The 26,228-nt window shown below is 52.5% G+C and overlaps 3 protein-coding genes across 5 annotated transcripts; 1 reads left to right on the plus strand and 2 right to left on the minus strand.

The window, feature by feature from the left end:
* Window positions 1-69: 69 nt before the first annotated feature.
* On the minus strand, window positions 70-9,649 carry nup160 (nucleoporin 160). The gene is made up of 34 exons (XM_086109807.1): window positions 9,541-9,649; window positions 8,934-9,048; window positions 8,508-8,718; window positions 8,183-8,408; window positions 7,894-8,084; window positions 7,592-7,831; window positions 7,431-7,528; window positions 7,036-7,120; window positions 6,884-6,952; window positions 6,712-6,795; window positions 6,088-6,258; window positions 5,912-6,011; window positions 5,681-5,846; window positions 5,468-5,598; window positions 4,752-4,912; window positions 4,536-4,672; window positions 4,384-4,448; window positions 4,127-4,289; window positions 3,950-4,019; window positions 3,705-3,803; window positions 3,501-3,623; window positions 3,281-3,376; window positions 3,067-3,161; window positions 2,904-3,000; window positions 2,702-2,807; window positions 2,460-2,614; window positions 2,328-2,388; window positions 1,987-2,097; window positions 1,776-1,899; window positions 1,287-1,388; window positions 1,071-1,212; window positions 557-682; window positions 320-415; window positions 70-235 (listed from the first exon to the last, which is right to left on the minus strand). The coding sequence occupies exons 1-34, from the start codon at window positions 9,629-9,631 to the stop codon at window positions 152-154; spliced, it is 4,191 nt and encodes a 1,396-aa protein (XP_085965933.1). The 5' UTR covers window positions 9,632-9,649; the 3' UTR covers window positions 70-151.
* Window positions 9,650-10,911: 1,262 nt separating this feature from the next.
* Window positions 10,912-18,591, minus strand: LOC147206946 (transcription initiation factor TFIID subunit 4-like). Its single transcript, XM_086109874.1, has 15 exons — window positions 16,344-18,591; window positions 16,098-16,264; window positions 15,901-16,002; window positions 14,856-15,047; window positions 14,660-14,782; window positions 14,492-14,581; window positions 14,227-14,391; window positions 14,062-14,125; window positions 13,860-13,965; window positions 13,361-13,530; window positions 12,630-12,760; window positions 12,386-12,511; window positions 12,231-12,287; window positions 11,955-12,077; window positions 10,912-11,881 (listed from the first exon to the last, which is right to left on the minus strand). Exons 1-15 carry the CDS (start codon window positions 17,404-17,406, stop codon window positions 11,714-11,716), a joined length of 2,847 nt encoding a protein of 948 aa, XP_085966000.1. The 5' UTR covers window positions 17,407-18,591; the 3' UTR covers window positions 10,912-11,713.
* On the plus strand, window positions 18,578-25,531 carry lsm14aa (LSM14A mRNA processing body assembly factor a). Of its 3 annotated transcripts, XM_086109880.1 has the most exons (10): window positions 18,617-18,859; window positions 19,785-19,868; window positions 20,606-20,769; window positions 20,901-21,072; window positions 21,526-21,741; window positions 21,818-21,991; window positions 22,173-22,332; window positions 22,736-22,768; window positions 23,303-23,510; window positions 24,370-25,531. In XM_086109880.1, exons 2-10 carry the CDS (start codon window positions 19,856-19,858, stop codon window positions 24,397-24,399), a joined length of 1,170 nt encoding a protein of 389 aa, XP_085966006.1. In that variant the 5' UTR covers window positions 18,617-18,859; window positions 19,785-19,855; the 3' UTR covers window positions 24,400-25,531. The 3 variants fall into 3 exon arrangements, with proteins under 3 accessions (XP_085966005.1, XP_085966004.1, XP_085966006.1); XM_086109879.1 differs by lacking the exon at window positions 19,785-19,868 and having other exon boundaries at window positions 18,578-18,859; window positions 24,373-25,531; XM_086109878.1 differs by lacking the exon at window positions 19,785-19,868 and having other exon boundaries at window positions 18,579-18,859.
* The last annotated feature ends 697 nt before the right edge of the window (window positions 25,532-26,228 follow it).

The following is a 26,228-nucleotide window of genomic DNA, read 5'->3' on the forward strand; positions in this document are numbered from 1 at the left end:
TCGAACTTTCAAATGAAAGCAAAAGTGTCGGTGTGGCCAGTTGGCAAAGGTGCTCAAAAAAAAAAACACTTCATTTTTCATAATACAATTTATTTTCTCATCAGGTAACAAAAATTGATATGTACATGCAAAAGCTTTCAAGGTCAAAGGTTTAACGACGGGCAAGCACCATCCTGGTGGCGTTCTCCACCATCTTGTGATAGTCGGCCAGTTTGTCAGCAAGTCGCTTGTAAAGCTGAAACGGCAGCAAAACGCCGGCGGCGTCAACACAAAGCACTTCCACGGGAACGGGAAGCGAGGCGAGAGGAGGAAGACTCACGTCTCGGTTGGTCTGCGTGTCCTTGAGCGCCGCCATCAGCTGATCGATGGGCGTGTACGGGAGCCAAACGCACGGATTGCGCGCCGATAGCGGCCTCTGAGCGACAAATGCGGTATTTGTCACGATGGGTGGGCCGCTGACGCAAGCAAAACAATCGGCGACGAGCACGTGTTCTCATGCTCGTTAGCGTGCGCTGACGAGAGTGTTACGGTGCTTTGCGGTGGCGGCAAGCGTTACCTCGATCCCAAAGTATTGGTGTCCGCGTCCCAACAGCGCGTCCACATACTCGATCACCAACTCGGCCGCTGCGTCCAGCACGTCGAAGTTCAAATAGAGACGCAGCAAAGCCGCCGCATCCACTTCCTGTGTCGGGCAAGAACGGAGCTTTGTCGGATTGACACAATACGACCACATCTACATCCCGATCAGTGGCTGCGCAATATGGGAGCTGTAGCTGTTTGATGCTCTTTTGGGGGAATCCGGCCAGTAGAGCTTTATTATAATCAAGTCCACTGGCGATAAACGGGATGTTTAATTTGGGTCAAATTGCGAACCTGAACCATTTTTTTTGGACCGCCACATTTCACCCTACCCAAGTTTGCAAAAGTAGATTCTGATCAACTGTATGAAACATTAGCGATGAGATCCAATCGGACCCGCAGCAACACCTTTTCCCAAATCAGTGTTCAGTCTTGCAGTGGATTTGCTGTTAATTGTGCTGACAAGACGACGGCACGTTTGTGGGGCGCACTTTGTAGGACTTGACGAGCCAATCGGGTGGCGGGACGCCGTGCGACAGCAGCTTAACAAGAACTTGGCGGTGGTGAAGCCCGTTGGATGACGGAAACTCGGAAAGGAACCAAGACAGCAGGCGCCACGCCTCATCTGCAGCGCTACAAACAAACAAACAAAAGTGGGATGTCACGAGCGGGAATTCTCCAGTCAAGGTGAAGCGTCCCGACCTTACCTGGACTCTTTCGTGTTGACCACAGACGAGAGCTGATTGGCCGCCAACCACAGCCAGGCCTCGTTTTGAGCCTCCTCGCCACCAAACTGAAGCTTGATGCACCTGACCGCAACGTAAAAGCAGTCGCCCGCTATTTGACACACGACAGCATCGACTCGTTCGCCAATTTCACATTTCAACAATACTATTACTCGTCACGATACTGCTTGTCCATCTACCACTGGACTGGCATCTGTACTTTTTTTATTTTTCCTCCTTCAAAAAAAGAACAAAACACCAAAACAAAATATTAAAATTAATTTTTGGGCACACCTGCCGGTAGATGGCGGTCACGTGCGTGACAAACCCACGATATTCTCATCAAAGCGGTCCCCTTTTCAGAGCTGGTCATGCAGCTTCAAAGCCGCTGTGACCGGAGGTCGAGAATGGATTTATGGGCGGAGCCACTGCTGTTGCATAGTCGTGACAAAAGAATTCCCGAGGACTCACCTGAAGGTCAGCGCGTCGAAGAGGGGCGCCAGCGGCAGCTTGAAGACGCCGCACAATTGCCGGGCGCTCGTGAAGAGTCCGGCGTCCAGCAGGAGGCGCACCAACTCACAAGGACTGGTGCCGACTGAACACAAGGGGGCGCACGCAAGCGCCACGCTTTAACGGCGGGGCGGTCGGACGACGTGGACCGAAGAGTCGCGGCGTTGCGTACCTACGACGGCGGCCGCCCGCGGCTGATGTTGCACCAGCGCCAGTCGACAGGTCGCCATCATGAATTCTTTCTCCAGGTCGCGTAGCTCCAAAATGTCCACTTGGCGCTTGACTGACACACAGGAAGTGACATCACACATGTTTTTTTTAAAAAAAAACCAACTTTCTTCTTATTGGCTGAAACATTCCCCAATGAGTACAACCCCCCCCCGCCCCCGCTCTGTGTAATGCTCAACGATCCTACAAAACGGCAGCATAAGCCGGACTAATGATGTTGGCGGTTCAACGAGTCTGGTGCCGATACAACACGCTTGGTGTTGATTGACAGGTGTCAAGTCTGACCTGGTGGGCCCACAAAATCGCCGTCAGAGTTTCGTTTGGGAGATGCTCCCGGATGCTCGGACTGCAACAAAAACAAACAAAAAAATTCCATGAGTCGCGCCCGTCGTGCGTGCGACGTGCGTGCAAGCGTACCTCGGAGACGGGCAGAACCATCCACGCGTACTCTGGCCGGATGAGGCGCAGACAGTTGATGGCGGCCAGGAAGCAGTTGACCTGTTTCTTCAGGCCGCGCACCGAGCACACTTCACGCCCCAAACGCACACCCAACTCCAACATCACTGTCCCCGCTACACACACACACACACACACACAGAAAGCGATTCAGCTCGCATGCGTGTGAACACCGCTTGCGCCTGCCGTGCGTGCGCACGTACCTTTCCTGTAGTTGTGTCGGTTGATGTGAAAGGCATAGAGGAGTTCGTAGTAGTTGTGCGCGAGAAGGTCGACGCCTCTCGCCCGCGATTCGATGATTCCGACCACCTGATGAGACGGAGGGAAGGACGAGAAGGAGGCGGGGCTGACGGTCACGTGACCAAAGCAACGGGAGTCTCGTCAAAAGCGCTCGCTTTTCCCGACCTCGTCGTGCAGGTTGACGTAGGAGAAGTGGACCAAGTCGTGAAGCTGAGCTCGCTCACATAGAACCACCACCAGCTGACGGAGGCAGTCCAGTTGCCTGCACGCAAACACACATGCGTGTGTGTCACATGTGCGCGCATGTGACACACATGTGCGCACTCACATGCTGGAGTCCGGGTTCTGGATCAAAGCCTCGTAAGCTTCACTGTTGTGTCCGAGGTCCAAATGATGCTTGAAGATTCTGGTCCACAAGGCCGCCTGCGCACAATTTTATTTATATTTCTTCTGAGGGGGATGGAGGATTGTGCTAGTTGGACTTCAAGATCCCGCCCATTCTGTGTGTGTGTGTGTGTGTGTCTGTGAAGGTGTGGGGTCACCTGACTGCTGACATCATTGACGGCCTCAGCTAACGCTAACATTGCTAACTGGATCACAAGCTCCGGTAGACCGACATCCTCCAGCAGACGCAGCACCTGAAACAAACACGCACGCACGCAGTCCGTTAGCGGTTAGCATTAGCACCAACGTTTTTGTCGAAGCGCCATCTGTTGGCGTCAGCACGCCGCTTTTCGCAGTCGCATCGGCGTCGGCACCAACCTTGTTGTAGTAGCGCAACGCGGGCGAGCACGCGGCAGCTCGGTCGTCCTCGGCTCCCGTCAATCTCACGAGGAACTCTTCCTTCTCGACCTCGGTGGCGGCTTCTTGGAAGCACTGCAAGGCCTGACGGCAAGTCGGTAAGCGGTGAGAGTTGACGTGACGCGCCGAAAACCTTCGAGGTTCGCCGCATGTGCGTTTGCTCACCTTGTGACCCTCGCCATGGGCGAGGTAGCATTGAGCTAACATAAAACGGCAAGAGCCGATGTTGACCTGGCACCACGGAGCAATCAGACGCACGTAGTCCTGCGCAGACAAAACGCAAGAATACACAGAGAAGAGAGATTTTATTTTGCCGATTGTTCAGTTCGACAATGACACTCGCTCACGGTCACGACAGCTTTGCGATTATCGGGCCGCGTTTTTCAGGTCGCCGGCGCGGCCGCACTGACCTGCAGCTGAGTGTACTGACAGTTGGCCATGAGGCATTCTGGGAAGCTGAAGCTGGAATTGCTGGGCCAGCTGCGAGGCGAGCGTTAAGTTAGGACAACGCGTACGCAAAAAGGCATCCGTTTGCATCAACGCGCCCCGCATGCGGCCCATCGTCATGGCGACAGCGGTGAGGATACAGCAGCTGAGCGAGCAGCTGCACGACGTTGGCCATCGAGTCGTTCCAGGCGGGGGCGGCGGGGGGGCCGCCTGCCGCCGCACTCTGGGAGAAGACGTGACGGACGGCAATCTTGCGCCCGCAACTCTGGTAGAACATCTCCACCGTCGACTGCCGAGTCACCGCTGGGACACGCGCGGACAAACACGTTAACGCCCACATTCAAATGGACAGGAGGGCGTGTGCGCACGCGGCGTTGGAGGCTGCGCCGTTGCCGACCTGCGGCGCTGTTGATGGGCGTGTCGTTGAGGTGTAAGGCGCTGAGGTGCTGCAGGTTGGCGTCTCTGGAGAAACAAGGGGGGGAGGGGGCGGGAGGTGAAAGGTCAAAAGCGGAAAAGCGGCTCCGGCCTGGCGGGCCGGCGGCTACTCACGCGGCGTCGTCCGCAACTTGCGCGCCGACGCTCCGACTGAGGTGGCGGAGCAGGAAGTACGACGACAAGAGCTGGGACGTGCGCGGGATCACTTCCTGCTGGATCTGAAGGAGCTGAGGCCCACCGCCCGGCAACACCTGGCGCACGCGGACACAAAAGCTTCCGCATTTCCCGTCTGATTTTGAGGCGGGGAAACGCCGGCGCGCGTTGGCGTACGTGTTCGCCGAGGCGCAGGAAGAGCTTGAGGAGGAGCAGCGCGTCCCTGCAAAGGAGCGTCCGCGTGGCGCTCACATGACTCAGCGCTTGGCACACCAGCGACACGGCGGTGGCGCTCGAGTACAACTGAGACGCGCTCACGCGCACGCTCATGCTTGCACCTACAACACACACACACACACACACACACGAGAGTCACTTCATGCGGAGCAGCTGCTTAACTCATTCACTCCCAAAGACGTTTTTAAACGTCTTTTCAGACTTGGTCTGGAATTGGCTGGTACTGAATGAGTTAAAAGGAGCCAATTGTTCTTCATGCTGTCAACTCATTGACTGCCATGGAAGTTTCTACCGGTAAACTTTTTTTTGTGTTTGTTTTTGTTTTTTAAATGACTTCTATTTCACGGAGTTTCATTCAATGTAGAACTTGGAACTTCTGGGAATTCTCTTTTGTGCCCCATGTGAAAATGTGTGTTGATACAACAACAAAAAGTCTTTGGAGCTTTGTATCCTTGATTTGTGAGCAAAGTGCAAGGCCTTGAATCCTTGAAAACTCAACGTCAAAAAAAACAAACAAACAAACAAAAAAAAAAAACATGAGAGGACAGCAAGAAAATAAATTCGAGTTCGATTTGGACTTCTCGGAATCTACAGAAGTAAGAATGGAAGAAAGAAAGAAAGGAAGGAAGGAAGGCAGGCAAGGAGGGAGGCCGTACCCGGTAAGAGTGGACCGTCCCCGTAGTCCAAGTCCGTCTCGAGGTCCAACTCCGTCAGCAGAACCAACATGGCCGCCGTCGGGTTGGAAACGTCCTGCAGTTTGTTCTGAATGTCCTCCACCACGTTTTGACTGCGCACAGACGTACACGCACGCGCACGGTGACCACAATGATGTCGACACGGCCGCGCGCGCGTGGGGGCCGGCGACCGACTTGTCCTGCGCCAGGATTTTGTCCAGGATGAGCTTGGCGATCCTCTCGGGCGACTCGGCGCGTTGGAGCGCGCTCTCCATGTCGGACGCCATCTCTGAGGAGACCCCGTCCCTCAGCACGCGCATACACGACATCAGCGCGGCCACATCCGCGCCTACTGACGATTCTGAACACACGCGCGCGCATGTCAGGAAACAGACGCGCAGACGCAGGAACGAGCCCGGGGCTTACCCTCGGCGAGCGGCACGTCGTCTTCGGACAGGAAGTGCTCGTCAGAGGACAGGTAGAGATGGTCGATGGCGAAACAAGGCAGCAGGAAGGAAACGAATCCCTAAAAGGGGAAAGCGCGCTCGTCCTGATGAGGAAAAGGCGCGGAAGGAAAAAGCGCGGGCGTGGGCGTGGCGCACCTTCTTGAGCAGGCACGCCATGTGACTGTGAGGACTGACGCTGATGGCGAGCGGCGTGGCCAAAGCCTCCTGGTACTGAAGGCAGCATGTGTACAACTTGGACCAGAATTGCACCTGCAGGTGGCGATATTCCTCCTGGGAAAACTCAAACTCCGTCACGCTGCTCTGGAGCTGGAGACGCAAACACAAACAAACGTTCAGAACGAGGCTGCGAGGAAGCCTCGTTTCAATTTGCCGATTCTTCAAGCCGCGACTTTTTCTTCCGCCACACTGCATGGAATCAAGCTTCCTTGCAGTGGAAGGACGCTGCCTGTTGGGGGCAGTAATGTGCCAGTTAGGCCAAAAGCATTTTTTTTAAATGGGGGGCAGGGGCACACCGCATTACTGGCTTTTTCTTTTTTGGTACACTACAATGCGGTTGAGTGCAAGGTTTCTTTAGGGGGTAAAAAAAATTGGGGCTGTTTTTGCATCTCCATTTCAATTGCGAGATTCCAGTGTGGTCAAATTCCACAGGCACAAGCAAACGACAAAAGATCTTTCCTCTTCCGAAGCTAACGGGAAACTTTTCCTCTTCACCGTCTCGATGACGACGACGACGACGACGACGACGACGAGGACGCTCACCACGTTCTCCACGGCCAGCGTGACTTCCTTCTTCAGTCCCTCCCACGAAACGTCCGGGAGGACGTCAGGACCTCGCCGGAAGATCTGATCAAAGGCAAGGGCGCCGGTCAAGACGGAGACGGTCACCCGCGCAAACGCCGGTCGTCCCGTTGCCACGGTAACAGCCGCTCACCCGCAGAGCTTTGACGATGGCCGCCGCCGTGAAGCGATGCGGCGAGAAGATGACATCCAAGTAGGTTTCCTGCCAATCATCACGTCGGAAACTCACATTATTTCGGCAAGCGTCCGACTTGATGCCGACTGACTGACGGACGGACGACTCACTCGGGGGTCCTGATCCACGCCGATGTGGACCTCCTCTTCCGAGCGAGGCTGGACAAACACCTGATTCCACTTCCCCGACACGTTCCTGACCAACGACAACAAACGCTCGCCTTTTCACAGACGGGAAGGAAGGGGCAATTTGTTGCCAGACGACGTGAAAGGCCGTAGCAGACAACGCGTACAGGAAGGAGGGGGGGTCACAGAACGGAAGGAGGAAATGGCAACCGGGAAGCAGCTCGTCACAGAAAGTCTTCAGCACGAAAAGACAGAAAAGGGGAGGTCGCAAGGAGGAGGGAGGAAATGGCACACAGGACAAAGGAAGTTGCCAAAAGCAAAGAGGAAGTCGTTAGCCGCGGGGAGGAGGAGCGAGCGCCCTAGCGCCATTTTCGACTGACTGCTCAAAGTTGATGCATTTGACGACGGCGTTGTTCTCTTCGTCCAGCCACAGGGCCCAAACGTCGCCGGCGGTCAGCGCGAAGTCCACCGGCGTCTCCTGCGGCCAAACATTGCGGCCGTTCACTTTTGGGAGACGCTCGCGTACGAGGCTTCCGCTTACCTGAGCACAGAAGAGCGAGGAGATGTGCTCCAGGCTGTAGCGGTTGTTGTCGTCGGCCAGCAGCTGCAGTACCACAAACTGGCCCATGCGGGGCGCCGCCAGGTACACGGCCAGGCACAGGCCGGAGGCCGCGCAAGAGGTCAGGCGCACGCGGTGGCCCGTGCCCGAACACCGCCCGGCGCCTTTCCACACCAGCGGCATGTAGTCCAACATGTCCGCCTCCAGCAGGCACGCCTGATCCTGAACACGCACCCAAATCATTTGCTCCTGCGCGCCGCCGTTTGCGTGTGTCGCCCTCTCACCCGAAGTGACCACACGCGCAGTTTGTGGTCCAGACACACGGCCAAGACCAGCGAGTCGTCGTCCAGCTCTCGCGCCGCCACGCTCGCCACACCGTCCCACGCGCTCTGCTCGCCGCGCATGGCGCTCGGGATCCACACCGACAGACGACGCATCGACCAGCTCGTCTTCAGCTCCGTCGCAAAGGCCTCGCCTGCGCGCGCGTCGGCACACGGCGACAACCAAAGTGACATACGCGCGCGCGCCGAGACGTCAGCGCACCGCGGCCATCGGGTGGCGTGCACGCCGCACCTTGCGTCGCGCGCGCGGGCAGGGTGACGACCGCGACGCCCCCCCCGGGCGAGGCTAAGGCGTAGTTGGCGTCTCCGTGCCGCGTGAGCCACGCGGCGCTCACTCCCGCGGCGCCGCCGGCGGGGGAGAATGCGGCGGGGATGGCGGCGCCGTGACACCCGTCCTCCAAGTTCAGCTTGCCCACGTCCGTTAACACCGACTGCAAGTGAAGCTCCGTCACCACGTCCTGAACAAGAACGAGCGGAAGACGCGCGTGGGGCGTGAGCACTGCAACACGCGAGTGCGGCACGTCATGTCGGCCGTGAGAAACGGTAAGAGGACTTACGCTGCGATACATGCGCTTGGGGTGCGGCAGCAGCATCCTGTGGACGCTCTGATTGGTGGCGACGAGGACCACCACGTTGTTGGGGGTCTCGGCCACGGCCACGCCTCCGGGCATCACCTGGCAGTGGGCGAAGCGCAGCCGGACGGCGTTGTTCAGCAGGTTGCCGTCCAACGAGTGCTCCATCAGCTGCACCGCGTCGCCCGAAGTGGTCCTGACGGCCGCCCCGCCCGGCAAACGGGAAGCATTATAGGAGAAAAGCCGAAGATAATTTACGTGGCGCCGCATTCTTCCAAAAATAAACGGCTGCTAGCTCACAACATCACCGCCATTTGCTGCAGTAGACTGCAAATTTCCCCGGCGTGGGACAAATATAGGTTATCTTATTTTAATGCAAATCCCGATAAAAGTAAAGTGAGTGCCGCTGACCATGAGATGAATCTGTTGCTGGTGATGGAGTGCACTTTGTCACCGCCGCCGTTGTCATAGTGGAAGGCTCCGGCAGAATCTGGAAATTTCACGGCTCCCGCAGCGGGCGCTGGAGCTGCGCACATCACACAAACGTTGAAAATCAGGCCGTGGCTTTTTGGAGTGCCGAAAAAAAGGTCTTAACGGGAAACGCCACCAAATCTCCCGACAAATCTCCTCCACTGCTCTCGGAAGCCCTTCTCCGATTGGCTGACAATAAAAATGTCACCATGGCCACAATATTGCCGTATTGAAAGTGCCTCATTATGGGGGGCAGTCTCGTCTAAATATTTCATTTATAAATACACAAAGATTTATATCTATTGTAGAACTTACGTTTAAGGTATTTAAGGACATGCCGATGTCACTTCATCAAATTTGTACACAACAAAATTAAACACGACGATTAAAGTTGCGGTCCATTCATACACACGCGCGCGCAGAGCGCAATCGGCCGCTGGCTCCTGTTAGCATGTGCCGTCGGCGGAATGTCTTTTTGTCCAACTAAGTTGTTGCCGGACGTTGGACGTGTTCAACGGGACACAATAGAAGCGTGCGTTGACTTTACCGAGTTTGATTTGGACATCTCGAAACCTTTGGACGGCTTCCCGCTCAAACGCGCAGACCTCAAAGAAGCTTCTGCCCAGCGTGGCCGCCATGTTTGCCGATGAGACTGTGACGTCACTACCGGAGTGCGCTGGCCGGCCACCGCGGGCGCGTTTAAAAAGCGTCACAATAATTTCCACAGAAGATCGCTTTCACTTCCAACCATGCGGTTGTTCCTAAGACAAAGAGTTCTTCGGCTTTGCTGGTTTCAACCGGGAGAAGAACTTGTCGAATGAGTTTGCACCTTTTGAGATCGTGCAGACATTTCCCTTGGACATCATTTTAGTCAGTTAGCACAAAACATTAAAAAATGACATTGGCACAAACAGGATGTCATTCTCAGGTCTAACAACCCCCTGCGTGTTGTTAGAAGCTTTATTCTTTTTCCGTAACATGGGTGCTAATTTTGATTAACATGGCTGTCTTATACAGTACTGCGTGATAGCATTTAGCTAGCTTGGCGGACGTTCGTTGTTAAATCAATTATTTTACACGCCAGTTTTGCATGGAACAATGGCTTAGCGTGACAAATAAACAACTTGAAGTGAGAACGTTTTGCCTCTTGTAGAAGTGGTTGTTAAGTGCCCGACCAAATGGCACAATCAGCATTCATTCAAATCATAAACATGACTTTCAGCAGTGGGTTTCCTGGTTGCCTTCTGCGTGACGTCATTTCGAAGTTAGTTGGGTCAGTTCGAGCATTATTAACACATTCACTTGGGAGAGTCCAAAGAGTGAGCGATCGCTCACTCTTTGGACTCTCCCAAGTCTCTCTGAACTCAATGGAACGCCATTAATCTTCCACAAACTCGATCTTTGTCCAAAAACCGAGCTAACCGCATTCTCTAAGGAATAAAAACGTCAATGCAGTATACCTGTAGCCAGTTATTTAATAGAATAGCTGTTCAGCTGGTTAATAATCATTTAAAGGCCAGTTTGCGGTTTGTTTTCAAAGAAACCACCATGCCCAAAGAAAAACCACCTACCAGGTGCACAAGGCGTTACAGATCAAGTGTCAATCATTTTCCATGCAATCAAAAGTCCACTCATCGCCGGTCACCTCGACGCTGACCTGAGAATTTTTGCTTCGGGAGCTTTGCGGACCATTTTGTTAGATCCCGTCATGTTCACGACTTATCTGCACCCGCAGCCACCCATACAATAGCAAACCCGCTTCAAGATCCTGCTCATCGCCAACAAATCCCTCAAAACCTGCCCACACTTAGCATCGTTTGAGCGCAAAACTTTGCTGGGCCCAGACATCGCCACGGTGACGCCCGTGTGCAATGACATCATGACAGTGGCATCACTGCCCGCTCACGTGACTCGTGCGCACTTTCCAAAGGTCTTTATTTCATTTGAGTAAAGGTACAAACAGGTGTAAAAGTCCATGGTTGAGTAGAGAATGTAGGAAATATAAATAATCGTAAAGGTTGGCACCGACCGACCGAGGCGCTCGTCACAAGAACCAAAAGAAAGAAAACATTAAAAACCTGCAAAAAGTCTTAAAAAGTGAAGAAAAAACTGCATTTCGCACTACAAGATCAAAGTGGAAAGAAAGTGTGCTGCTGTGGCACTGCGCAGGAGGCCAGAACAAAGCGGCTCCGGGGCACCGCCTCTTTCTGCTTCTTCGCCGACCGACTTGACTTGAACAATCACCGCGTGTCCGCCGTACTTTAGCATGGTAGCAAAGCAGTCGGCTAGCTTGAGTGTTCCATGGAAAAAGTTCCCGTCACTGCTAGCGTGTCATTGATGGTCAAGTCATGATGTTGATCGGCCGGCTCACCTCTGATGGGTTCGATTCTGGTGTGTGTGGGCAGAACCCCATTTTCGTGTTCTGAAACCTAGCGCACGCATTTAGCCCAAGACCCCTTTACAGATGGGCTGCCACCAAATCCGAGCTGTCGCTTGTTAGCTCCGACGCTAAGCCGAACGCTTACGGCCGCGACCCCCGCATGTGGTCGTCACGTGATACTATGGGAAGTGTTGCTGTGGCGACGGGGGAAGGCACACGTCAGCGGATGATCTTGGGAGGGAGGGGGCGGGGGGGGGGGGCGGTGTGTGGACTTGCGGGCGTCCAGGGCGCGGGTCCACCTTGACTCCTGCAATGTGAGGGAGCGGTCCGGGGTGCGTCCTCACTTGAGCAGTGCCTTGTAGAGCATTAGCGAGCGTGCGGTGCTGCCGTCCTGTTCCAGACACACAATCAAGTCCCTGAGGTTGACCCTGGTGATGCGCTGACGCCAAGGCTGCCGCGGCGAGGACAAAGACGACGCGGACGAGGCCGCGGACGACCCGGACGACACCTGCCGACAGAGGAGCACGTCACATTCACGCCACCGCAAACCTGCGTGTACCTTTTTGGAGGTGAGGCGTTACCTCGGCAGCGGCGCCGCCACCGCCCGGCGAGTCCATTTTGCGTTTTTTTCTGGGCCCGATGGCGGCGAGCGCTGTCAGGTTGGCGTCGCGTTGGCGCATCTGAGCCAACTCCTGCTGCTGCATCTGTCAACAAAAACCTCAAACTAGTTCAAAGATCAAATCCCATTTTCCCGATCCGCGTTTGTCTCCCTCCGAGTGCTTAGCGTGCGATTGCGGGTATCGACGCTCATTTTGACCAATTCATCCGTCTGCTGTGAACACCAAAATCAAACGAACCTCTTTGGCCTTCTGCTTGAGACGGGCCTGCTCGGGATCCTCTTGCCTGGCTCGACTCTGCCAAACAAACGCACACACACACACGCAAATGAAGCCGAGGACGGTCAGCCCGAGCGTTGCCGGCGCGCTGCCGCGTTCGGACGCGTGCTTCGGACCTTGGCGGCCTTGAGCAGGATCTCCCTCTCTTGCTCGTCCTTCCTCTGCTTCTCCAGACGCTCCAGTTGCTCAAAAAAGCGTAGCTGGGAGCGAACATCGCTCGTCTGCTCGTGATGCTCTTCGTCCTGGCCGCAATCGCAAGCGCCGTGACATTCCCGGTTAGCGGGATACTTCTCGCTACGCGGCATTTCGCGCGACCGTCATCGGATTTCGGGTCGGGTCGTTACTGCGTCGTTGCGTCACCTTGACTGCGTCCGATCGGTGCTGAGCCAGAGCCGTGACTTTCTCCAGCAACGAGCGTAGTCTCGACTGCGTGGCGTGCGACACCAAGTTGACCACCTCCAGGGGGACCTCGCTCACGCCGAGCCTGCGAGCTGATCACGCAACACAGCATCGGGAAAACAACTTGTCACTTCGTCAGCGCAAGGACGGCGCCGCTTTGCAAACCTTCAAAACTTGACGCGGTTTACCTAGCTAGCAAATAAACACCACCGGTTAACAAAATTATTTTCTTAAAAAAAAAAAAAAAAAAAAAAGTTTTGTATAAAAGGACAAGAGATGATGTAAAGAAATCAACTGGTTTGAAAAAGTCAAATGACGTTGCCACGTGTCAGTCAGTCAAATCGTTTTTCAAAGAACGTGATTGGAGAGTATTTCCAATCATTGAATCCTGGTTATCATTTTGAAGCCTTTGGAAAGATTATTTGAAGGAATTTGAATCCCAACGAAGGCCTTGTTTTTGCAATTGTCGAAGATTTCTCCAGGAATCCTGGTGATGTAGCATAATCGCAGGCTCGCTGGCAACACAAAGCACCAAATGACGGCCCAGAAGTGAAAAGAGTCGGGAAAAGTCGTCAACCGAGCACGCGCAACTTTTCCTATCGGCGGCTGATCGGCCACCGCAGCTTTTCTCTTTTCTTGGCGCCATCTTGACAAGTTTGCCGCCCCGAGCGAGGCCTTTTGCACCCGCTCACCTGTGTCCAAGATGCGTCGGTGCAGCAGGCCGGCGGGCAGGAAGGCCTCGTCCTTGCACGAACGGATCTTGGTGCCCACCAGCTCGGAGCTGGTGGCCAGGATGCGGGCGTTCTCCTCGCTCAGGTTGACACCGGCCATGGAGGCCACGTCGTTGATGTCGTCGTCGTCTCTGCAACAAAGTCAAGTCTCAAAGCTTTAACGGGGTTCCCGACAATTTTGTCCGCATCCACAAATTTTTTTAAGCACAAGACAAGGCAAACTATCACAGGAGCAAAGAACAAAGGTTCCCATGGCAGTATAAACGAAAAACATTACGAGAGTCTATAGAAAATTCTTGCGAAGATGCAATTTTATTCCCCTGGATTTGATTTTTTTTAATTCTTAAATTCCAACTTGTCTTATTAATTTTCCCCCCCTAAAAATATGAATTTTGCATAACGCATTTTTATTTATTTATTTATTTACACTGGAAGATAGTCGATTTAATTCCCGACTCACCTGAAAGTCCCGCCCCCCGGGTCTCCCAATTTCTTCTGATTGGCTGGCGCCGCCAAGGTGACTACACTCTTAGCGACCATGGCAGCGGGTCCTCGCATCAGAGCGCCTGCGCAAAACAAGCAAAAGGTTGGCGCGGTGAGCAGATTGCATTGCCCCGGCGCCACACTGACACCTGCTGGAAGGAAGACTTGCCAACACTCACCTGGAGTTCTCACACCTACCACTATGGGGGCACGAACTGTCTGCATCGTGCCGCGACCCATTGCCTTAAAAAACAAAAACAAAAAAACAACAACAACATTGTAATCAAATTGTTTATTTTTGTTTCATTAAAAAACATGCGAACAAAGTGCAAGTCTTTCCCCACCACGGTCGCGGTGGCGAGCGGCGCGTTCATCCGGACGCCGGGCGTTCCAACAGGCAAGCGCGGTCGGATGGCGGCGTTCATGGGTGGGGCATAGCTGGAGGTGGGGGGCGTGGTCAGCGACTGCTGGCTGCTGAGAAGTGACTGACGCAAGGCGGGAAGACTTTTCTGAAGACGCAAAACATTTGAGGGTCAATGATTGACGGGAGATGATCCGACACCAACTGCTTCTTGTGATTCGTTCATGATTCGGGAGGACGATGACAACCTTGAGGAAGGGGATGAGGTACGGTTGCGGGGATGATTTCAGCTCTGCCTGCAGACGACTCGTGAACTCCTCGGGCTCAATCTTTGCATCCTGCGCGCACGCCAACACACACATGCGCACATTACCCCGGTGGTGTATACACATATACACGCGCGCACATTAACGTACGAGGAGGTCCTGGACGAGCGCTTTAACGTTCTTGGAAGTGTCCGGCGAGGGCGAGTTGTTCGACGCAAGCTTGATGAGCGTGGCCAGGAAGTTCTTGCACTTCTTCACGTTTTCCTGCATTTCCTGTCGACATCAAAGCACAACAAAACATTTCCCGACCCGTTCGCCGCCGCAACCCTCGACCAAATGGACGCACCTGTGACACCAGCGTCACTCTGCTGCCGCCGGGTGCGGCACCGGTACCGGGCGCCGCCGCCAACGGCTTGACGGCGGTGGCCGTCGCTGTGGGTGCGGCCGTCGTGACCTCTGCCGCCAATGACGGCTGCACCTTCGGGGGCGGGGCCATCTTCACCGAGACACCGGCGGCACCGGAGGTCACCGTGATGGCCTTTGGAAAGAGAATAAAAATGAAATCAACAAACATCACAGTGCCACGCCATTGCACCCCCCCCCCACTATGCTGACATGAGCAACGTGACAAGTGGCCAGCTCCTTTGAGGAATTTTTAACAATCAACGCAGAAAAAAAAAAAAGAAACAATCGTTGACTGACTTCCATTAACGATTCTTCTGCTGCTCTCACCAATAACGTTCCATTTGCATTGTTTCAATTCAAATCAAAATGGCATTGTGGCAGAATGCAATTTTGAAATCATAATGGGAGGGGAGCGGGGGTTAGTAGGCTTCATTTTTTTATACAGTTAATGTGTGCACTATTTATTCATACAGCAGTGACATAAGGTGAGCACTCAATCAAGTTTCCATATCATTGTTTCACGAAACATGAAAAATTGAAGTGATAAAGCCACTGTAGAGTTTTTATCGTCCAATTTCTGACTTAGACGCGCAGAATGTTGTCGAGCCGTCATAGTGGACGCTTAAAAGATGGCAAGTCAAAGTGATTAGTACAGCAAGTTGATAAACTTGTGGCTCATTGGCCTTTATTTTAGCAGAAATCACTGAAGGAATAGAATAAATCTGATACTGCTTATTGTAAGTACAGAATCATTTCTTGCTTGTGCGAAATCCTTGGTTTCTCTCACGGGTGGTTGCTGGCTTCCATTTCAGTTGAGATTTTTGGATGGGTGACGGCAGGGCCATTTTAATGTGTCATCTCTCCGAATTTAAGTCCACAAGAGATGATCGGTAGATATTTTACATTGAAACTTGTGAGTCATCGTCACGTGCCACTGCCTTCGAGCTCGTGCTAGGATTAGACTGGAAAAAGAGAAAGCGTCTCACCTGCACCGAGGAGGATGAGGATGGCGATGAAGAGGAGGAGGGAGACTGAAGCCTGGTGTGAGGGGGGGTCGCCAGACGGATGTTTTGAGGTGAAACGGGAGTCTGTGCACACACACCCGCCCACCCACACAAAATGAGACGCGACACCCCTGGCGGCAGTTGCGACTTTTGCATCAGTCTGTGTCATCACGACTTACCGGAGCGGCGGTGCTGACCCGGATGGCAGCGGGCGCGGTGGGCCCAGCGGGTCTCTGTGGGACGGCGGTCAGGCCGGGGCTCTGCTGCGTCTTGGCTTGCGCTTGGGCCAGGACCTGCTGCGGCACCATCACCAACTGACCCGTCTCGATGCGGACCAGAACCATACCTGACACAAGACAAACATGGACGGGTGACTGGTTTCCATCCGAATATTTGGAGTTGTGTGGGTTGGTCAAGCTGCTCACCTGCGGGCATGGTGAAGCCGGGGGGCAGCTGGATGGTTGCCTGCTGCTGAGGCCGGACGGCCAACAGGGTGTGAGGGGCAGCCGGACGGACGCTCCCGGTCGCCGTCCCGGCTCTCTGGAGGTGGACGGCGCCAGCTGCTCTTACTGCAGCCTGGCCTAGCCCGTTGACGGCCGGCTTGACCGCTGGGGGAACGAGGGGCTGTGCGACGGGCGAGCAGGCTGTAGCAGGGGGCGGCGGGGTGCTAGTCAGGATGACCGAGTTCCCAGAAGTGGGCTGACCCGGAACCAGCATCTTGTTGTGGTTCACCACCTGAGACGGCGAGGGAGCCCCCGGGGGTACCACAGAACCCCCTTTGGACTCCACACCGTTCTGAGCCGCGCTGGGGAGTCTGTGCTGGGGGGCGGGGGGAGCCGCGGACTGGGCTCCGGGAAGGAAGTTGACCGGGGCGGCCATGACCGAAAGGGGGCTATTCGCCGTCGCTGCTGTCACCACCGTCGTCGTTGTCGCCGCCGCCGTCGCCCCCGTCGTCGTCGTTGTTGTGGTTGTCGTCGTTGTCGAGGCGGCAGAGCTGAGCAACTTGACAGCTCCCGCGGTACCGTTCAAACTTTGCAAGCCGGGCGACGCCGTCCTGCCGCTGGTTTCGGCAGCCCGCTGGAAGCTAACGGCAGCGGCGGGCTGGGCACTCAAAGTTTGAACTGCCGGCGCGCGGACGGGCGAGCTCGAAGCAGCCGGACCGAACGTCTCGGGGCCGGCGCCGCCACCGACTGGAGCCGCGCTCCCGCCGCTGGAGGTAGAAGAGTATGAGGGGAGAAGCTGAGCGGCGGGAGGCTGGAGCTTTAAAGCCGCCCCTGGGTGTCCTTGTTGCGGCTCTTGCTCGCGCACTTTCCCTGAGAAGTGAGTGGCGGCGGCCTGAGCTCCCTCGCGTTTGCCGGCGGAATAGGACGCGGCAGGGCCTTCGGCCTCCCCCAGTTGCGATTCGAGAGAGCCAACTAAGTCGCTGACTGCCTTCTCGTCTACTTCATTGAAGAGCATGTCCTCCAGCGGGTCGGAGGCTCCCGCCATCTTGATGCTGGCCCCTTGTGCAAATCGCGTTTTAGAATTTGCGCATGCGCCGAGCACCCGCGTTGCTTTTGAGTATAGAAAGACAGAAACTAGATCCACTCTAAGGACTCCGCATTCTTCGGTGCATTACGTAACTAAATAAACCAAAAGGCGGTTGTACAGTTATTGTGTTTTGCTTTTCTTGAGATATTTTACATTTGTCTCTATTTCGACTCTTTTTTGTAGACGTGAAAAGTGATCATTTTTTTCTGACAATCTTTATTGAAAACTCAATACACAAAAAAGCAAATCAGACAGACAATGAATAAAAACACGAACTTTCGACTAACTTTAGGTCTTTTTTGTTGTTTTTAGAGTTGAGTATGGTTTAAGTACTACAACCGAATTTTGTGGATGTCAAATTTCACATGCGTAATTATCAAATGAAGAAGAAAGTCTTGTTTAGTTGTGTTGCAATCATGTTTCAATGAAGACTGAAACCACAGTCAATATCACTTATTTTTATACATCTTTCCAGAATTTATTATCACTTTGGAATATTGGGAGAATACTTCATGGTTGCACATAGATTGCAGGGTTGAACACACATGTACGTCTTGAATTCAAAAATATAATACCTATGTCTGATGTAGATAGCTGACACTATATTTTTTGAATTGATTATTCTGACTGGTATCCCATCAATTAATCAGGTAATCTGATATTAAAAAAAATTGAATTAAAGTGAATTCGAAAGTCCCCGATCACTGTATATTAACCAATTGTTTTGGACTATTTGGTATTGTTGAGTGATTTCAAACAACAACAACAACAATGAGGCAAGATCACATGAGGGGGTGATCTACTCATCAACCTTTAGTAGTTTTCCAAAGTAAAAGCAAATGTTTGTAAATTGATTAAAACGCATTCGTTGAAATGAAGAGTGATGACATCCCCGAGCCGCGGCTTTTACTCTCTCCGAGGTGACTTCTGCAACTTATTTTTGCGCCGTCAACTGACGTGGATTGACGCCCAAAGACCTTTGATTGTTGTCTTGCTATTATCATGAATTACCGTGGCGGCTTCGTGACATAACGAGCAACATTTTTGTTTCTTTCCACGTTGGCAAATCGCGCTCCGGTCGCCTTTCTTGCGAATCTACATCTAGGTGCCCGCGCTGTGCAACAGTTTCCCATCATCCTTCGCGGCCGCGGGCTGTCAATGGCGGATGGGGATGACGATGGATAGCAGCCCTGTCGCTAGCACGTTAGCATGTAGCGCCGCGAAATTGACGTCGCTGTCGACGCTAACAAGCTCGTCGTCACGAAACCGTTTAGACCTTAGGAGGACAACATGAGCGGCGGTACGCCCTACCTCGGCAGCAAAATCAGCCTCATCTCCAAGGCCGAGATCCGCTACGAGGGCGTCTTGTACACCATCGACACGGAGAACTCCACCGTGGCTTTAGCCAAAGGTATCCCTTAGCATTAGCGCGCTAGGGGGCTAATTCTGGAACTAGTCGCCGGGCTGTCAAACTTGATTTCGTCGCAGTTACGCTTACATTCCCCTGGAAGCGTTTTGCCGCCACACCAGAAAATAAAAGCTTAGTATCACATCCCAACGTGATATGTTTCACCTTTCAACGTGAAAATATTTCTCTTTTCACGTGATAAATTTCAGGTTTTACAACTTTGACTTATGGATTCGACTAAACAAAACAAATCAATTCCCTCCATTTCAAGTCACTGACAGGAAGCTCCATTCCTCAAGGACAAAAAGAAAAAGTATTGGAGTTGCAAATTAAGTTCCATGGTTTTTGTTGTAATGTGTACTAAGGACATTTTGCTTTCAGATTAAAAAAATGAATATGAGACAAACGTTCAGAAGTGCAGCTTTTATTTCATGCTGTTTACATCGAGATGTTTTCAAGTGAGCAAAGGTAATGGAACAGGTGACCGATGGGTGTTTCTAGTTGCTCAGTTGGATTTGTGAGACATCACATTGTGCTTGTTGTTCTCTATGGGTTTCACCTGTGAAAACTTGATTTGCTGCTCAGCAATCATGAAGATCAGAGAGCTGTCTATGAGAGAAAAGGGAAAATTGATCGTACCTATTGCACAAACATTGTTCATTGCAAACACAGCAATTTAGAATGTCCATTAAAAAAAAAAAAAACCTACTTGTGTACTGAGCAACAGGTCGGCCAGCGGTATCAACAACAGTCAATGGACCCGCTGATGATCCAAAACACGCAAGCTCATCCGCAAAGCCCCCGGTGGAGTTGGTGGCATAGCTTGGACTTGCATGGCCGCTTCTGGAATGGGCTCACTACTCTATTGATGATGTAACTCGGGATGGTAGCAACGGAATTCTGAAGACTGCAAAATCATTTTGTCTAGGAATTGACAGAAAAATGCATCCAAATGAGAGAGGCGGCAATAAAGGCCAGGAACGGCATTTCCCATGAAGAATGCAACCGTCTGGTAAGTCAGGGTTATGTCACCAAATATTCAATTATTTGTTATTGCCCGTAACCTATTATAATCATCTCTGATCTGATACTTTTACTCACTTGAAAAGTGCGTGGCCTCAAACAACATTTGTTCTGTCCCAAGTTGTTGAACATGCCTCGATGTCAATACCAGGAAATCAATGCTGGAATTCTCCACTTTGTTCCTCGCTTGATTTGAAAGACGAATGTCCCCAATATCCAACCTAAACAAAGCAAGTGATCTGGACGTTCCGATACTTTTGGATGGGCGTCAAAGTGTCCAATTGTTGGAGTCACTTTGGAAAACGTAATTTTCTCAAATGAATGATTTTTATTTTTTTTTCTCATAACCAAAAGACTGACTGCAGGTATTGTCCAAAAGGTGTACTTACAATTCAAAGTGGCCCGCTACCTCAAAAAGAGTCTTTCAAAAGCTCAACTCAATTCAACTGTGTTTATAGAGCACTTTAAAACGCCGGTCCAGTTTCAAATCACTGTCCAGTTTCAGGCCTAAATTTGAGACTGTCCATTTAAGATAAGGAGCCGCGGATTTGATCTGCAGCGATGATCTTCAGCAGAGAGCGCTGACGCCACGGCCCCCCCCCCCCCACTGATAGGTGGATTGAGATCGTTTGCCTCTGCGATGAACATGTTTGAACGGAGACGCGAGTTAGCCGCGCCGGAGGTGGTCACGTGAAGGGACGCTAACGGAAAGCCGCGTGTCTCCAGTGCGTTCGTTCGGAACCGAGGATCGGCCCACCGAGCGCCCCGTCCCCCCCCGAGATGACACCTTTGAGTACATCATTTTCAGAGGCAGCGACATTAAAGACCTGACTGTGTGCGAGCCCCCCAGGCCCAGCGGCTCCCTCCCCCAGGACCCCGCCATCGTGCAGGTGCGTCTTGCTCAGTTTGAGTGTTTTATGTTTGAATACTGCTGCAGTGAGTTTTGAAGTTCTTTGCTGGCCGGAATGAAATCTGAAGTCGTAGTAAGTACTGTATGTGCTTTTATCGGTCTCCTCCTCAGTCATCCGTGAGCTCCGCCTCTTTGCCGTCGGCGGCGTCGGCCGCCGCGTCGCTCCCAAACCCCTTCCAGTCGGCCCCTTCCTATGGGCTGTTCAAACGGACCCCCGCCGCCTCCTTCAGCCAATTCGCTCGCACTCCTCAGCTGCCCCCGCGCTTGGGACCCGCTGTTGGCGGTAAGCGCTTTTCTTCCCCGCTCATGACATCACGTACGAGTTCCACTTCCAATCAGAATCGTCTTGACGAGGAAGCTTATGTCTGGTAGTTGGAGTCGCTCTCCAAAAAGATGAGAGAACCCCAGTTGATCGCTGGGGGTGTGGACTTTGTCACTCAATACATCAGCCCCACCCCCCAAGGTGCACGTGTTCAACGTCACAAATGCGACGGTGTAGAATGTGAGGATGGCAACCCCGAGTGGACAAAACTAAGAACGTGCACCTCACATGCATATCTTTTGAAAAAACATTCGTACACCCGTCCGTTCTCTTCACCGCTTATGCTGTGAAGGGTCGCACTGTGCTGGAGCCGATCCCAGGTGACTTAGGTCAAAAGGCGAATTCGACCCAGGACCGGTCGCCAATCCGGGAGTGATTTCCAATCCGGCCTGTGAGTGTGCGGCTGTCCTGCAGGTAGCCGCGGCTGTCCTGCGGACGTGTTGAGGAAGAGCCCCGCGGGTGGCGAGCAGCCGGCCGTCCTAGCGTCCTCGTCGGCTCCGAGCGACTCCGCGGCCAATCCCGGCACCAACCCGGGGGGCCGCCCGAATCCCCGCCAACCTCGCGCGGCTCCTGCTTCGCGGTCGAGCGGCCGGAGTCGGCATCATCAGGACGGCGCGGATGCCAGGAGGGGTGAGAAGAGCGCACGCGCGCCTTCGACCCGCCCTCAGTTGCGCGTCGCCGACCGTTTTTTTCTCTCTTTCCCCAGCGCACAACGGCCGGCGAGGCCGAGGGGGTGGCCACCGCGGCAGAGGGCGCTTCGTCGTGCGGCGAGACGGCGCCAGCGTGAAGTTCGACAAGGACTTTGACTTTGAGAGTGCCAACGCACAATTCAACAAAGACGACATTGAGCGAGAGTTTCAGAGCAAGTTGAAGCTGAAAGGTGCGCGCTCGCTCCCTCACACGCGCTCACGCGACGGCAGTCTTAATGCGCGATGCCAAAAGAATCGGCGGCAAAAATGAGCTAACGGTGCGCAAAGAAAGCATGTTCTGGCTTATCTTTTAGACCCGGTACAAGACATTTTGGGGATTTTCATATCGGCCTTTTTTCATGCCGCGCTCAGACGAGAAGAGCGAGCCGGCGCTCAACGGCGAGGAGAAAGGCGACCATTCCGACACCGTGAGCGACGACGCGCACCACCGGGGAGGAGATGCGCCGGGACCAAAGTGCTACTATGACAAGTCCAAGTCCTTCTTTGACAACATCTCCTGTGACGACAGCAGGTGACCTGACACGCGTGGCCGCAAGCAGCACCGTGGTCATTCCAAATGCAATCACGGAGCACCTGTTGATTACGTGTCACGGTAGTTCCTATTTCTAGCCGTGTTTTTCAGCCATCTCGCCCAGCCCGACGAGGCACATTTTGTTTCAAAAGGCATTTATTTCATCTTTACATTAGCTAGCTTATTTGACCTTTTCATAGTCGCTTCGACCTCTTAAAGGTGAGTAAAGGATGACAGGTGAAAGTGAAGTGACTGGAATGCTGCCTTTTTCTTCAGGTCCTTGTTTTTCAATAGGAAAAAAAAAATGGAGCAATATGAAATAGTTGTCTTGCGGTGGACTTTTCAGTCCTATCTCCTAACTTCTCGCCCATCCCTCCTTTAATGTGTGTTCTTCTTCCAACAGAAAAGACAACGGTTGCGGCGGCGTCTTTCCGAGGTAGTCGCAGAACTCCCACACTGACACACACCGCGCTGGGTTTTCACGGGGGTAGGTTGCGGGACGGCGCAGAGACGATGGTAGCGGCGTGGCTCGAGCCCCGTCTGTCGGAAGTGCTGGTTGCTAAGCAACCAAACCGGAAGTAGCCCGGTAGCCTTTTACTCGTAGTTCGGACGTCAAGTATGCCGTAAGATGGCCAGTTTGTATTTGTCCACCAGTTCAACGACAAAGAGCATGGGCGAATGTGCTCCATTTCCAGTGAAGTGAACATTGTTATCGTTCAAAATCCAAAAGGTCCACCTTTCTACCACTTTCAACGCTGAGAACTGTGGAGGTCTCCCTCCATCGCTGCGCTGTGTCTTCATAACCACGACTCATCAGAAATGGGACCGTATCAAATTCCTCCATGTTCTCCTTCATTCTTTTTTTTTTAAATGATTATTTTTCCTACTTTTTACTGTGAGACCCCGTCAGAATCTTTTGCCGTTGTCCCTCTGAAATCGCTCCGTCACCGATTCTCCACCCCGCCCGCAGGGAACGCCGTCAGACGTGGGCGGAGGAGAGACGGATGAACGCCGAGACGTTTGGCTTACCGCTGCGTCACCGTCGAGGTTACCGGGGGAGAGACCCTCGGCCCGCCGGCCGGGGGTCCTCGGCCCCGTCTCAAAGGGGCGCTCTCAGGGGAGGATACCGAGGAAACCAGGCCGGCCGGGAGTTTGGAGACATTGCCGCAGCTTACGGGGTGATGCGACACTTTTTGCGCAAATGTGACGTGACGTGATGACAGCATTGTGATGTCACGCAAGCGTTGCCGTGAGATTAGTTTTGGGCATTGAGAATTGAGTGGAACCCAGACTAGGATTCCGCTTCTCCTGGAATCGTTCAGATCTTAAAATGGCGGTACAAAATTTCACTGCCTTGTTCGCCGCGCGGAAGTGGATGAACACAAACAAAGGTGAACCATAGGAAATGGCAACTTGCCGGGGCCCATCTGGCAGCATGTGAGGAAGATGCACCCCCTCAAATTGTCCTTTTTAAAAACATGCCGTAATAATGACATTAAAAAAAAAATGAATTAAATAGTTTTTGTCCCAAAAGGATCGGTTGAATGGCCTTTGTGTTGCTCTTTCCGGTCTGTTGATTGCGATGTCTTAACTGCCCGTATCTCACCGATATGACACTATTGGCCGCTCTTCGCAGAGGATCAAGAATATATGCTTGCGAAAATTGTTTTTATTCTGAGGTGCAGCGTTGTTAAATCCGTCGCTTATAGGATTAATAGAATTAATTAGGATATAGAATTAAAGGCAAAGCCGTGTGCTTGTTTGAAATACACAAAGTCATTGATTGCCTCGGTTTGAGCTTCAGCTGAGAGTGGCAGTAAACCCGCCTGAAGCCTCTTTTTGGATGAATTGGTGATGAATCGCTATTTCCCAAAACGTCTGCTTGGCGACCAGTCAGGTGACTTTACTGCCGCCACACAGCGCTTGTAAATTCCGAGGAAGCAAAATGAGCCCAATGAAAAACTCGGAAGGCCCAGTCTCTCGTGCGACGATGCCAATATCGTGAATTGATAGACGACTGTCTGTGTTTGCTTTCAGAAGGATAAGAAGATGCCTGCGGAGCGTTGACCACCAACAAGCTGAAGATGTTTTTGTCACCAGCACTGCTTGACTGCTGCAGTTTCCTAGAAAAAAACTAAACAAACCCTCGCCTTTTCTTGGGTGTGTTGGAGGGCCCGGCTTGGTCTGATGCAGCTGTTTGTTCGACTCAACGTCACGTAGTTGACAGCCCCACTCCCAGGTCGCTCTTCCTCTGCTACATCGTCAACTTCATCCTAATCACATCTCACTTGTTTCCCCTCCGAGCGCCCGGCAAACACTTTACCACAAAACAAACCCAATTTGCACTTCAGAGTGTCTGAAGCTAACAAACAAAGCACCCGTCATGTTGCTGGAGTGTTTGCTTGAAAACCTGTCATGGTTACAGTCCGTTTAAGGTTCATCCTGAACTTGCACATAAACCTTGTGGGGGGGGGGGGGGGCTCTACATGAGAAAAATCTCCCACCACGCCATTGAACGAAAAGTCTTGAGTGGATCAACATGATCTGGTCTTCATTCACTCCCGAATGGACGTGCGCCTTGTGAAATGCAGCCACACAGTTACATCGTATCTTCCGCCATCTAGTGGAAAAAACATTTTATTGTTCTGTAAGTCACGAAATGTCGCTGGCATAGATGGCGGAACAAAGACGTGCAATTAGTCGTAAATCGTTTGAGTGGAACATTATAAGGCGGGGAAAGTTCATTTGAGTGATCAAGTGTTGACGAATGTTAAACGTGTTGCCAACTCATATCAACGTCAATCATTTGTTTTCCACCACATTTCTCTTCTGTGGTTGAGAGGAAGGAAATGTCATCTGTGCTGCATGTTCCACATAGAGCACATTTGGCAATGAAGTTGACTTGAGCTTGAACATTTTGTCCATGGGAAATCACCCCTTCAAAAAGATAAGGATGAAGATACGACGTAAGACGGTACTACTGGTTATTGGCAAGTTGCTATGGTAACCGAGCCTCACCGATTCGTACCGTTAAACTCATTGATGTGCAGATGAGTTCCTCCTCCCTGCCGACCTGTCATCAATTTACATGAGGTGTGACGTTCATATATGATAAATGCAAACTTGTCTACCAGCAAAACAATGCTGTTAAAAAAAGAAAAGAAATAAAGAACGTTAATAAAGCGTCGATCAAAGCCAATTTGTTTCTTAAAACTTGATGAGGAAGCAGCTACGATTTCCGCGCTGGAGAACCTGCAGACTTCTTTATGCGTCTCCAAATCAACAGAGTTGCAGTCGGGGCCGGCTCGCCCTTGGAGCGGATGCTAAGGGCGCCAGAGACTCCAGGGGGCGCCAAAACCTAAAGGGGTCGGGGGGGGGGGGGGTGACCGTTCCATTCTCTGACTCGCTTCTCACAAGGGTCGCTGGTGCGTGCCGGAGCCCGCCCCCCCCCCCCCCCCCCCCCCGAACAACGATCCCATTTTGACATTACGGGCCGAGCATACGGACGCTTCCATCCAATTGATGTCATCAGCAGACGGATTTCTATAACTCAATTATATTTCCAAAGCACTTCAAAACAACCACCGCTGTCTGCAAAGTGTTGTACGTGGAGCAAAAATAACGATAAAAACAATAAAATAATGAGAAAGACAGTAGAAGGCACCAAACCCCCCCCCCCAGTAAAATCAAGTCTCATGTTGAGTCGAAAGCCAAATGATAAAAATTAGTTTTAAGACGAGTTTTGAAGCAGGGGGCTTGTCTGACGTTTATAGTTGTCGGAAGTCATTCCAAAGAGGGCGACCGGCAACGGAAGAGCCTCATTTTTTCTCGAAAGGTATCTTGAAATCATTTGATGTCGGCCGTGATGATAATTGGACAGACCGGACTTTGAACGC

This window comes from Hippocampus guttulatus, chromosome 4 (genome assembly GCF_054856545.1).
Source record: "Hippocampus guttulatus isolate MCC_2025c chromosome 4, RoL_Hgut_1.0, whole genome shotgun sequence".
In the NCBI taxonomy this organism is placed as follows: Eukaryota; Metazoa; Chordata; class Actinopteri; order Syngnathiformes; family Syngnathidae; genus Hippocampus; species Hippocampus guttulatus.

What these genes read in the sequence shown, in the direction of transcription:
- LOC147206946 (XM_086109874.1), bottom strand. Translation starts at nt 17,406, where the DNA reads ATGGCGGGAGCCTCCGACCCGCTGGAGGACATGCTCTTCAATGAAGTA. An exon ending in ACCTCATCCCCTTCCTCAAG is followed by an intron (nt 14,392 to 14,491) that starts GTTGTCATCGTC and finishes TTGCGTCTTCAG; the next exon opens with AAAAGTCTTCCCGCCTTGCG. An exon ending in TCAAGCAGAAGGCCAAAGAG is followed by an intron (nt 12,078 to 12,230) that starts GTTCGTTTGATT and finishes TTTTGTTGACAG; the next exon opens with ATGCAGCAGCAGGAGTTGGC.
- nup160 (XM_086109807.1), bottom strand. Translation starts at nt 9,631, where the DNA reads ATGGCGGCCACGCTGGGCAGAAGCTTCTTTGAGGTCTGCGCGTTTGAG. An exon ending in GCGTGGATCAGGACCCCCGA is followed by an intron (nt 6,953 to 7,035) that starts GTGAGTCGTCCG and finishes GATGATTGGCAG; the next exon opens with GAAACCTACTTGGATGTCAT. An exon ending in GCCCATCAACAGCGCCGCAG is followed by an intron (nt 4,290 to 4,383) that starts GTCGGCAACGGC and finishes CGCGTGTCCCAG; the next exon opens with CGGTGACTCGGCAGTCGACG.
- lsm14aa (XM_086109878.1), top strand. Translation starts at nt 18,739, where the DNA reads ATGAGCGGCGGTACGCCCTACCTCGGCAGCAAAATCAGCCTCATCTCC. An exon ending in AGGACCCCGCCATCGTGCAG is followed by an intron (nt 20,770 to 20,900) that starts GTGCGTCTTGCT and finishes TCTCCTCCTCAG; the next exon opens with TCATCCGTGAGCTCCGCCTC. An exon ending in ATCTCCTGTGACGACAGCAG is followed by an intron (nt 22,333 to 22,735) that starts GTGACCTGACAC and finishes TTCTTCCAACAG; the next exon opens with AAAAGACAACGGTTGCGGCG.